This window comes from Carcharodon carcharias, chromosome 21 (genome assembly GCF_017639515.1).
Source record: "Carcharodon carcharias isolate sCarCar2 chromosome 21, sCarCar2.pri, whole genome shotgun sequence".
NCBI lineage: Eukaryota > Metazoa > Chordata > Chondrichthyes > Lamniformes > Lamnidae > Carcharodon > Carcharodon carcharias.
Window position 1 is genome coordinate 83,905,355 of NC_054487.1, and position 12,767 is coordinate 83,918,121.

Below are 12,767 nucleotides of genomic sequence, written 5' to 3' on the forward strand. Positions count from 1 at the left end.
AGGTCAAAGGGACAGAGTTTAAAGTTAAGGAGGGAATTGGAAGATAATAAGGAACTTAGACAACATTTTCAGTCAGAGAATTGACAGATTACCAATGCACCCGGTGGAATATAAAACCCCAGTAACAAAAACTTACATTAAAGGTGCTATATAAATATAATAAAACGCCCCAAGGTTCTTCACAGGAGCATTACAAAACAAAATATGACGTTGAACCACATAAGGAGATATTCAGTCAGAATAACTAGAAGCTTGGTAATAAAAGAGGTAGGTTTTAAGGTGTTTCCTAAAGGTGTAAAGTGAGGTAGAGAGGCAGAGAGGTGCAGGGAGAGAATTCCGGAGCTTAGGGCCCAGGCAGCTGAAGGCACAGCTAAACCAGCTGTCTGTATCCCCTTGGGATTAGGGGAGGGGACACGAGGGTTGTACCCGAGGAAATAGCCAAGGCGAGAGAACATAATGGTTTTATTGCGGACCAGGGTATCAAAGGTGTAGGTGAAAGTGCGATTGACTAAATCAGTAGCTGCAGAAATATTGTGACAAATGGAGGGTCAAAGACTAGATAGTTGGGACTTTCAAAGTGCAGTTGTAAGTGAATCGGAGGATAGGTTTCTTGTCCCCCAGGGACAGACACAGAACGAGGCAGGGTTGGAACATGGAAAGAGGGATGTGGGTGGTGAGCAATATGAGGAAGTGATTAGGGATGGCCTTATCTGTGATTGATATGGTGGGACTAGCAAGACCCATGTGAGATGGCAGGGTCAAGAGAGTGGCCATAAGTATGGGTTGAGGGGTTTATGTGGAGGAAGAGATTTAGGGAGGATAAGGGAGCATGATGAGTTGAGGTGGAAGTTGAAATCACGGAGAATGAGAAATCATTTGGTGCAGGGGCTGAGTGAGGGAAGCAGTGAAGAAGTCTCTGAGAAAATTTTTATGGTGCCTGGGAGGGTGGTGAAGAACGATGATTGTGAATGAGAGATGGAACAAAGTGGAACAGCAGGGTTTAACAAACACTGGATGGAATCCTGTCATTAAAGGCAGAATCGAAGGAAACTGTCGGGAGGTTTGGAGGTTACCTTCTCTGAACTAAAGCTTTCCTATGTTACCATAAAGTTTTCCTTCATTCCTTGATGGGGTGTGAACATCATTGGCAAGACCTGCATTTGTTGCCCTTGAACAGAATGGCTCACTAGGCCATTTCAGAGGGCAGTTAAGAGTCAACTACACTGCTGTGGGTCTGGGGCCATGCCATGTGTAGGCCAGACCAGGTAAGGATGGCAGATTTCCTTCCCGAAAGGAATCAGATTTGACAACAATCAATGATAATTGTCTTGGGTGCAGTTTATACAATAAAAGCTTTTTTATTCGCATGCTCAGGGAATGGGTGCTGTCAGTTAATCAAACATGCCGCTTAACAGAGGGTTCCATTTACCAATGGAATATGGAGCAATACATGGAGCATGATTTAATATGCAAGTGCCCAGGAAGTAAAGAACAGTATTCCTTTTATTTCTAATCTTCAACAGTACATTAAAACAGAAATTGAATTATAAAAGAATATAGTATACAGGCAAGTTCGAGGTAACTTTGTAATTGCTTCTGGTTGGTAAAGTGAAGATTTGTATTCAGGGAACCTCATACATTCTGGTTGGTAGAATGCTGGATAAGACACAGTTTACTGCATTCCAAATTTATTAGTTGAATTTAAATTACGCTACTTGCCATTGTGGAATTTAAAACATGAGCATTAACCTGGGGCCTCTAGATTACTAGTCCATTGACATTACCACTACAACACCTTAATATATTTAAGAAGGAAATAGATACATTTCTAGACTCTAAAAGTGTCAGGGGGGTATGGGTAGAGAGCGGGAGTACGGCGTTGAGATAGAGGATCGGCCATGATCATATTGAATGGCGGAGCAGGCTCGAAGGGCCGAATGGCCTCCTCCTGCTCCTATTTTCTACATTTCTACATGGTACAATACTCCCATCATCAAAACGTGGAGAATCACCTAACTTGCTGCGGGCGACACTATAGAACATCTGCTGTAACAGTTTGGAATTGGTACATCTAAATCATGTAAACATCACAGTGTAACAGTTACAAAGTCACCTTCAAATATGTCAGCTGTAGCCTGAAAGTGGCGAGTTCCATAGAACCAAAAGGTTTATGACACAAGAAGGAGGCCATTTGGCCCATCATGAATATATCAGGATTTTGCTGGTGTAATCCGAGGCTAAGTGAGAAATCTTAGTGACATTCAAGCTTCATCTCTTTCATCTAGTCTCTCCTCAACCACTAAACTGCTCTTTATGTTGTCAACCGTGGCCTAGTGGGTTGTGCTCCCGCTCTGCGTCAGAAGATCGTTGATTTACAGTCACACTTTGGAGCACAAAATCCAGGCTGACACTTCAGTGGAAATAGTGAGGGGTGTTGCACTTTTGGATAAGACATTAAACCAAGGCCCAGTCTGCCCTCTCAGCTGGAAGTGAAAGATCGCGAGGCACTATTTGAAGAACAGCAAACTTTCATTGAAAAAACGAATTGGATTGAGTGTAAAATGAGTCGCCTGCCAATCCGCTAATTTCCTTCTTAATGTTCGCTCTAAAGATGAATTTCATCACCAGATTATCTCGTCATTTTATCTCACTGCTGATTGTGGGATCTTGCTGTGTACAAATTGCCGGCGACATTTCCTACATTGTAACAGTGATTTAAATTCAAAAAGTACTTAATTGGCTGTAAATTGATTTTGGATATCCTGAGGATGTTAAAGGCGCTATGTAAGTGCAAGTGCAGAATGACACCATCAGTGAGGGTGCAATCTCCGTCCCACTGTAGTGTTTCACAGAGGCTCTGCCTCCTGGTCTTGCTCTGCGCTTGCGGAGTGGCACCCCTCACGCTACGAGCTGCCAAAGTTGTCTCTCTCATGGTGGGAGATGCCTGTGGTCCTTTGGGACTGTGGCTACATGAGATAAATGCAAGCTCTTAAGTTTTTAATCCCCCCAGAACAGAACTTCACATTACGCTGGGAGTGTATGGCAGTTCTATGTTACTGAAACATGGAGCACTGGGAGAGCTGAAGCTGGGAAGTTAATATTTACTCTCTAAATGTCCTTTTATTGCCACAGGCAGAGGATCTTGGGCACAAGCGCAGTGTAGCACACAGCTAGTAAAACTTATACTGTCAACTGCAGGTCACACTCTGCCTAGTAATAAAGGAACAGCAGTCTCTGGTGATCACACGTTAGCTTCAATGGAGACACAGTGGCACCATAGGACACAAAGGGTAGAATTTTCCCCCCGATTGGGGTGGGGGAGGGGGGAGTTCAGGAGCGGGCACGTGCAGGTGCGCCTCCAATCGGCCTCTCCAATTGGTGGCACGTTGCCATTTTACGTGGGTGGGACAATTAAGACCCGCCCAGCGTGATGTCCGCCAGGAAGCGCTATGTGCTCCTTGTGCGGGCAAGAGAGGGGGGGATTCCCTCAGGCGAGTGTGCACTTTTTCACGCATGTGCACAAAAGAGCGACTCATCTCCCTGAGGCTAAGTGCTGCCTCAGGGAGATCGGCGCCAAATTCAAAAATGTTAAAAATATAAAGATAAAATTTCCCTGTCGTGTCCCTATGAGTTGGGACATGTCCATCACTTTTAGTTAAACTTCTATTAAATTTTTTAAACCTACATGAAACCTCATACTGCCCGTGGATGAGGTTTGATGCTTTTTCTGAAGCCCGCCAGGGCTCCCAGCCTGTCTGACAACCTTAAGCTTGGACAGGCAGGTCCTTTAACTACTGCAATTAGATTTTAAATGGCCTCAATTGGCTGTTGACAGGTTGGCGGGAGCACAGCTGATTCAACTGTGCCCCCGCTAACCTGAAAATTGAACCTCTTGAGGCTGTTCCACCGTTCAGTAACATCATAGGGGATTATTTGCCCCATACCCTGGTGCTGTGTAACAGTTCACTCAGGGAGTCTGAGTTGTTGTGGCAACACACACATATGTAGTTTGGAGCTATGGATAGCAATGGTAGAAGCTGCGATGTTCTTTCCATTACATGGCTGAGCAGGAATCTCTTGCACTCTTACCACTGGCATGTGTTGGAAGGATTTGTTGGTTGATACTCAACCTGTTTGGCCACATTATGAATGCACCTTCCTTAGCCATCAAGTCCTGGAGTGGGACTTGAACCCAGAGCTTCTGGCTCAGAGGTAGGGACACTACCCACTGCACCACACAACCTCGCCTTAATACACTTCCTCCTCCTCCTCCAAGGACTATGCCCTTAGAAGGCTTTGGCCACCATGGACTTCCATTAGATTGGTCCATGATTATGCTCGGCAAAGCACTGCAGTGGCTTTCTGCAGCTTGGCTGATCAGGAAACTCTCCCATCCTCACCACCTACCATCAGGCTTATTGGATGGATTTGCAGGTTGATACTCCACCTGTTTGGCCACACATGAATGCACCTTCCTTGCCCATCAAATCCCGCGGTGGAACTTGAACCCGGAGCTTCTAGCTCAGAAGCAGGAAAGCTACCCACTCTGCCACAAGACCACCCCTTAATATACTTACCCAGCAAAAATCTATTGACCTGAATCTTGAAAGTTCCTTTTGACCCTCAGCCTCAGCAGCTGCTTGAGGGAGAGAGATTCAGCCTTGCACTGCCCCTTTGTGTGACCAAGAGCTTCCTGATTTCAGTCCTAAATACCCTGGCTCTAATTTTAACATTGTCCCCTCTTGGCGTGGACTGCCCCATCAGAGGAAACGGTTTCCCCTTGGCGAGCCTATCAAATTAACTTTAGTCATATTAAACACCTCAATTAGACCAACCCTCAAGCTTCCAAATTTGAGGGAATATAAACCCAACATGCTGATGTGTGTCCTGACATCACCGCCCTGCCTCTGCAATGAAAGGCCTATTAAGGCCATTAGGTAATTAATTTCCAGTTAACGCTGCCCGTCCAACGTAATGGTTGGCGGTCAGTCTAAAAGGCCAAACGGCCTTTACGGTTTTTTAGGAAACCTCATCCACGAGCGGGATGAGGTTTCCTAAAGCTTTTATTAATTAAAATTTTAAAATCTCCCAAATATAAAAACGTGTCCCATCTCATGTGACACAGTCACACGAGGGGACATGTTTCAGTAAATTTTTTATTACATTTATAAATGTTTTTCAAAAGTGCAGAGCTGCCCCCGGGAGATTGAAGTGCTTTTTTTGTGGGCATGCCGAAAGTATGCTGGCCCTGACTCTCCCTCCTCCCCCTGACCACACAGGTAGCGCTGAGCGTTACCGGTCGTGTATTACGCCGGGTGGGCCTTAATTGGCCCGCCCGTGTAAAATGGTGGCGCAGAGCCAACTGCAGGTGGCGATCGGCTCCACGACTGCCTCCACCCGCTCCCTCTGAGCCCGCCCAACATCGGAAAATTCTGACCTTGGATTACTTGGATAAAGGAATATTCTCCACTTGCCTGGATCGGTGCAGTTCCAAAATCACTCAAGAAGCTGTTGGAGCAGCGTCAAACAGGACAGGCAGCCAAAAGACCATAGGTTTTAAGGAGCATCTCGAAGGGGGGAGAGAAAAGTGTTGGAATTCCAGAAATTCAGAAGGTCATTGTAGCTGAAGGTAACTGCCAACGGCGGGGCGATTACAAATCAGATCGTTATCCCATAGCTGCTTGCGTGATCCTGCTGTGTTTCCCACATATCATATGAATTAGGAGCAGAGTACTCGGCCCCTTGAGCCTGCACTGCCATCCAATAGGATCATGGCTCATCTGATTTTAACCTCAACTTCACATTCCCGTTTACCCCAAATAACCATTCATCCCCTTGCTTATCAAGATCCTATATACCTCTGCCTTAAAGATATTCAAGGACTCTGCCTCAACCACCTTTTGAGGAAGAGAATTCCAAAGTCTCTCAACCCTCCAAGAGATCATTTTTTTCCCCTCATTCTGCCCTAAATGGGTGACCCCTTACTTTTAAACAGTAACCCCTAATTCTAGATTCTCCCACAAGAGGGAACATCTTCTCCACGTCCAGCCTGTCAAGTCCCCTCAGGATCTTATATGTTTCAATCAAGTCACCTCTTACTCTTCTAAACTCCAGTGGATGCAAGCCTGGTCTGTCCAACCTTTCCTCATAAGACAACCCACTTGTTCCATGCATTAATCTGGTAAACCTTCTCTGAAATGCTGCTAATGCACTTACATCCTTCCTTAAATGAGGAGACCAATACTGTACACTGCACTCCAGATGTGGCCTCACAGTATAACTGAAGCACTAACTCCCTACTTTTATATTCGATTCCCCTTGCAATAAACGGGAACATTCTACCAGCTTTCCTGGGCAGGATTTTGCCCTTGACGGGTGGGCTCGGTGGGGGTGAGTGGGAGCGGCCGGGAAGCTGACCACCGCCTGCGATTTCATGCTGACAGGCCAGTTAAGGCCCACCCAGTGTGAAACGTGCGCTGCAGCACTGCCCATGTGGGGGCTGGGGAGAGGAGGGCGAGTGGGGAACTTCGCACAGATCTGTCTCAGGGAGCTGAAGATATAAAAACATCAAAAATAAAGATTTTTAAAAATGGTACAAAACACGTCCCCTCATGTGACACGAACAGGGACATGTTACTGATGAAAAGTTAAAACTTTTACTTTATTTCTAATTGCTGTTGGAAACATTATCCCGCCCGTGGTTGAGGTTTCCTAAAAGATCCAAAGGCCGCTTGGCCTTTTCGCCTGCCCGCCTACCGTAAGGTTGGACGGGCAGTGAAAAGTTACATTTAATTGGTACATTAATGGCCTTCATAGGTCTGCTGATTGTCGACAGATGCCCTGCTCACTCACGCGTGTACTCACCCGCTGAAATATCGGGGAAGTGTGCGATGACGTTGGGACGCTCGCCTGTCACCATCGCGCGTCATTTTATGTTCAGTCGGGTCGGGTGTGCACCCACCCGACGAGGTAAAAATCCTGGCCCCTCGTTACTCGGCGTGCCTGCATACTCACCTTTTGTGATCCATGCACTCGGACACCCAGATCCCTCTGCATATCAGAGCTCTGCACTCTCTCACCATTTAGATAAATACTTATTTTTTTAAAATTTTTTTCCTGCCAAAAAGGACAATTTCACATTTTTCCGACATTATACTCCATTTGCCAGATCTTTGCCCACTCACTTATCAATCTATATCCTTTTGTAGCCTCCCTATGTTCTCTTTACAACCTGCTTTCCTCCCTTACTTTGCGCCACTGACTACACTTCAAAAAAGAAAGTGCTTCTTTGGCTGTAAAGTGATTTGGGACATCCTAAGGTCATGAAAGGTTCTAATGAATGTAAGATTTCCTTTTTTTTTCACCTGTTCTAAGATGTGGTCCTGTCGATGGCTGTCCAGTTGCCTCACAGACACAGCAAAGCTCAACGAGCAACAACTCCAGGGCTGCAGCATTCCCATCATGTCCCAGGGCAGCAGCCGAAGGGAAATTTCTGCAAAAGTCTCGCATCGTAAAGATAAACGGAGTAAATTCTGGGAGCGAGGGTTGCAGGATTGGGGTGCGGAGCCCGGTCCCAGGCTCATGCCACCCCCTAATTTATTGACTGCAGCAAGTTTTGAAAATATAACCTTGGTTAAGGACAATTGAGGAGATGATGTGAGGTATCGGAGTGAAATAATGCTTCAGTTAAAATGGAATTTCATGCAAACACAATTAAATGGTTGTGACACTAACGTCACTAGAGAAGGGAGTATAAAAGCAGCCTGCAATTTTGGCCCAGTATTTCTGCCACTCCCTTTGTTGATATTCCAAATGGTGCCAAGCAAACACTCCTCTCTATATCAAAATGGCTATTATCATTTTGCCTAGTGCTGGGTGTGTAATGTAATGATATTTGGATGTGAACTCTTGAGACCAGCTCCTTTCTCACACCTTTTCCTCTTTTCTCTCCTCCTTGTTTGTCTGTCATGCTGTTTGCTGTCCTCCTGTTTCTGCTCGCTTGTAGACATTTCAGTCAGTCTGCTTGCTGTAGTCGTCAGTTTCTGTGGGCTGGCCCTGTTGGTAGTGTCTCTGTTTGTATTTTGGAAGCTCTGCTGGCCATACTGGAGGAACAAAGATCTTACCTCTAATGCAAATAACACCCCTCAGCAAACATCGAACGATGCACCAGAGCCTGTGGAAGCGCCGGAGAAAAAGGAAATTAAGGAGGTTAAAGAGAATGGAAAGAACTCAGTCATACTGTTGGCGACCGCCATGAAGATTAGCCAGACCTCTCCTGACATACCCGCGGAGGTCCAAGCGGCACTCAAGGAGCATCTCCTCAAGCACACGCGTGTGCAACGTCAGACTACAGAACCCACATCCTCCTCCAGGTTAGTCCCAGACCGATCGTGCTTGCTTCTGTTTTGGAGTCAGGAGGAGGGGGTAGGGCGGTGTTTGGGGTTATGTTACTGGACGAGCAATGGGGGAAATAAACAGAGAACGTTGCAAATAGTCAGCAGGCCTGGCAGTGGAGAGGGAAAGGAAGTTGACGTTTCAGGTCGATTAACATTCCTCAGAACTTGAAAGTTCGAAAGGTTGAAACGTTGTGCCGAATCTTGTGAAGGCGCCAGGGGTCTTCTCTCCCCCGTCTCAAGAGCCGGCAAGATTCCTGTGTCGTCTCTTTTTTCGGGAAGGCCCGCCCCACTCAGGCGTTTGACAGGCCAGCGACAGGCCTTCCCCTGGCATCAAGGACCCCGGGGGGGGTGGGGTGCAGAAGTTTCGCCTGCATAGAGCTGCTGGCAAATCAGAGGCCGGCAGTACCATTGTATGGCGGCGCCTCTGGGGTGATGGGAGGTGGGGGCTGCTTGTCTGACACCCACCCGAGGCCTAGGACTGTCGCTGAATCCCAAGCCAGGGGTGAGTAATGGCATGGGGAGGGGTTCACGGGGGAGGATGTCATCAGCAAGGGCTGTGGAGGAGGCTCTCAGTGGGCCGCCCCCCCCACATCCCCCCCCCACCCCCCACGCCCCCTCCCACCCCACCCCCCACCAATGCCAGGCCCCACCATCAAGCTCTGAGTACCTTTGAATGAGGGGCCGCTCTCCCTCCCCGGAAGTCTGCAAGCAACCACACACCGATTGCTTGTCATGCTCCCTGCATGGCAACCCCACTACCATTGCTGGGTAAATACTAGAGGCGGTAGGATTTGGCCCTCTGAGTGGACATTAATTGCCCACATAAGAGTCTCAATTGGCAGTGGGGTGAGAAATTTGTCCACAGATCTTCTCAACAAAGACTTAATTGGGGTTTTGTTCTTTTTGTTCATGGGACGTGGGCATTGTTGGCTAGACCAGTATTGCATGCCCATCCCTTGTTGCCCTTGAGAAGGTGGTGGTGAGCTGCCTTCTTGAGCCGCTGCAGTCCATGTGGTGTAGGTACACTCACAGTGCTGTTAGGGAGGGAGTTCCAGGATTTTGACCCAGTGACAGTGAAGGAACGGCGATATATTTCCAAGTAGGATGGTGAGCAGCTTGGAGGGGAACTTGCAGGTACTGGCGTTCCTGTCTGTCTACATGGTAAAGGTCACGGGTTTGCAAGGTGCTGTCAAAGGAGCCTTGGTGAATTCCTGCAGTGCATCTTGTAGGTGGTACACATTGCTGCCACTGTGTGTCGGTGGTGAAGGGAGTGGATGTTGAAAGTGATGGATGTGATGCCAGTCAAGTCGGCTGCTCGGTCCTGGATGGTGTTGAGCTTCTTGAGTATCGTCGGAACTGCATTCATCCAGGCAAGTGGAGAGTATTCCATCGCAACCCTGATTTGTGCCTTGTAGATGGTGGACAGGTTTGGGCAGTCAGTAGGTGAGTTACTCTCTGCAGAATTCCCAGCCTCTGACCTGTTCTTGTAGCTACAGTATTTATATGGCTGGTTCAGTTCAGTTTCTGGTCAATGGTAACCTACAGGGTGTTGATAATGGGGGGATTCAGTGATGGTAATGCCATTGAATGTCAAGGGGAGATGGTTGGATTCTCTCTTGTTGGAGATAGTCATTGCCTGGCACTTGTGTGGTGTGAATATTACTTGTCACTAATCAGCCCAAGCCTGAATATTGTCCAGGTCTTGTTTCATATTGGCATGGACAGCTTCAACATCTGAGGCGTCACGAATGGTGATGAATGTTGTGTAATGATCAGCAAACATCCCCAATTCTGACCTTATGATGGAAGGAAGGTCATTGATGAAGCAGCTGAAGATGGTTGGGCCGAGGACACTACCCTGAGGAACTCCTGCAGTGATGTCCTGGAACTGAGATGACTGACCTTCAACAACCACAATCAGCTTCCTTTGTGCTAGGTATGACTCCACCCAGTGGAGAGTTTTCCCCCTGATTCCCATTGACTCCAGTTTTGCTAGGGCTCCTTGATGCCACACTCGGTCAAATGCTGCCTTGCTGCTAAGGGCAGTCACTCTCACCTCACCTCTGGAGTTCAGCTCTTTTTGCCCATGTTTGAGTGAAGCCTATAATGAGGAGAGAAGTTGAATGACCCTGAGGGAACTTGAACTCAGTGTCACTGAGCACGTTATTGCTGAGTAAGTGCCATTTGACAGCACCCTCAATGACCCCTTCCATCACTTTGCTGATGATGGAGAGTAGACCGACTGGGCCGATAATTGGCTGGGTTGGATTTGTCCTGCTTTTTGTGAACCGGACATACCTGGGCAATTTTACACATTGCCTTGTAGATGGCAGTGTTGTAGCTGTACTAGAACAGTTTGGCTAGGGACGCAGTAAGTTCTGGAGCACCAATCTTCAGTACTATTGCTGTAATGTTGTCAGGGCCCATAGCCTTTGCAGTATCAAATGCCTCAGCCATTTCTTGATATCACGTGGAGTGAATCGAACTGGCTGAAGACTGGCATCTGTGATGCCAAATAGGTTTAGAAGAAAGAGAGGAGATCTCATTGAAACGTACAAAATTCTGACAGGGATGGACAGACTGGATGCTGGGATGATATTTCCTCTGGCGGGGGTGCCTGGAACAAGGGGCCACAGTCTCAGGATACGGGGTTAGACCATTTAGGATTGAGATGAGGAGAAACCTCTTCACTCAGAGGGTGATGAGCCTGTGGAATTCTCTACCACAGAAGGTTGTGGAGGTCAAGTCACTGAATATATTTAAGAAGGAAACAGATAGATTTCTGGACACTAAAGGTGTCAAGGGGTATGGGAAGAGTGCAGGAGTGTGGCATTAAGATAGAGGATCTCAATGGTCATATTGAATGGTGGAGCAGGCTTGAAGGGCCGAATGATCTAACTCCTGCTCCCATTTTCTATTTTTCTATACGGGGACCATCGGAAGAGGCTGGAGGATGGAACGTCCACTTTGCACTTCTGGCTGAAGTTCTTCAGCCTTGATTTTTGCCCTGATGTGCTGGGCTCCCCCATCATTGAGGATGTGGATGTTTGTGGGGCCTCCTCCTCCAGTGAGTTGTTTAATTGTCCACCAGCGTTCACGACTGGATGTGGCAGGACTGCAGAGCTTAGATCCGATCGGTTGGTTGTGGAATTGCTTAGCTCTGTCTATTGCGTGCTGCTTTCACTGTTTGGCACGCAAGTAGTCTGGTGTTGTAGTTGACACCTTATTTTTAGGTATGTCTGGTGCTGCCTCCTGGCATGCCCTTCTGCGCTCTTCATTGCACCAGGGTTGATCCCCTGGCTTTGTGGTAATGGTAAATTGGGGGAGATGCCAGGCCATGAGGTTACAGGTTGTGGTTGAGTACAATTCTGCTGCTGTTCTGTTGCCCACAGCGCCTCATTGATGCCCAGTTTTGAGTTGCTAGATCTGTTTGAAATTTATCCCATTTAGCACAGTGGTAGTGCCACACAACATGATGGAGCGTATCCTCAATGTGAAGAAGGGACTTTGTTTCCACAAGGACTGTGCTGTGGTCACTCCTACCGATACTGTCATGGATAGATGCATCTGCGGCAGGCAGGTTGGTGAGGATAAGGTCAAGTATGTTTTTTTTTTCCCCTCTTGTTGGTTCCTTCACCACTTGCCGCAGACCCAGTCTAGCGGCTATGTCCTTTAGGACTCGGCCAGCTTGGTCAGTAGTGGTGCTACCGAGCCACTCTTGATGATGGACATTGAAGTCCCCCACCCAGAGTACATTCTGCGCCCTTGCCACCCTCAATGCTTCCTCCAAGTGGTGTTCAAAATGGAGGAACACTGATTCATCAGTTGAGGGAGGGCGGTGGGGAAGGGGTGGTGGGGTGTGGTGTGGGCGCGCCAAGTGGTAACCAGCAGGAGGTTTCCTTGTCCATATTTGACCTGATGCCTAGAGACTTCAAGGGGCCTGGAGTCGATGTTGAGGACTCCAAGAGCGACCTCCTCCTGACTGTATAACACTGTGCCACCACCTCTGCTGGGTCTGTCCTGCCGGTGTGACGGGACATACCCAAGGATGGTGATGGTGGTGTCCGGGATATTACCTGCAAGGTATGGTTCTGTGAGGACGACTGTGTCAGGCTGTTGCTTGACTAGTCTGTGAGACAATTTTGGCACAAGCCCCAAATGTTAGTCAGGAGGATTTGTTTCCTGTGCCTAGGTCAATGTTGGATTATCTGTCCGGTTTCTTTATTTTCTGGAGACTTTGTTGTGGTTTGATACAACTGAGTGTCTTGCTCGGCCATTTCAGGGGGCATTTAAGAGTCAACCACATTGCTGTGGGTCTGGAGTCACATGTAGGCCAGACTAGGTAAGGATGGCAGATTTCTGACCCTAAAC

General features: G+C 47.7%; 1 protein-coding gene across 1 annotated transcript in view; it reads left to right on the forward strand.

The window, feature by feature from the left end:
* Window positions 1-12,767, forward strand: part of syt10 (synaptotagmin X) — a 90,180-nt gene that overhangs the window by 17,757 nt on the left and 59,656 nt on the right. The window contains exon 2 of the mRNA XM_041216103.1: window positions 8,006-8,372. Coding sequence (XP_041072037.1) covers window positions 8,006-8,372 — 367 coding nt within the window. The remainder of the gene's footprint in view (window positions 1-8,005; window positions 8,373-12,767) is intronic.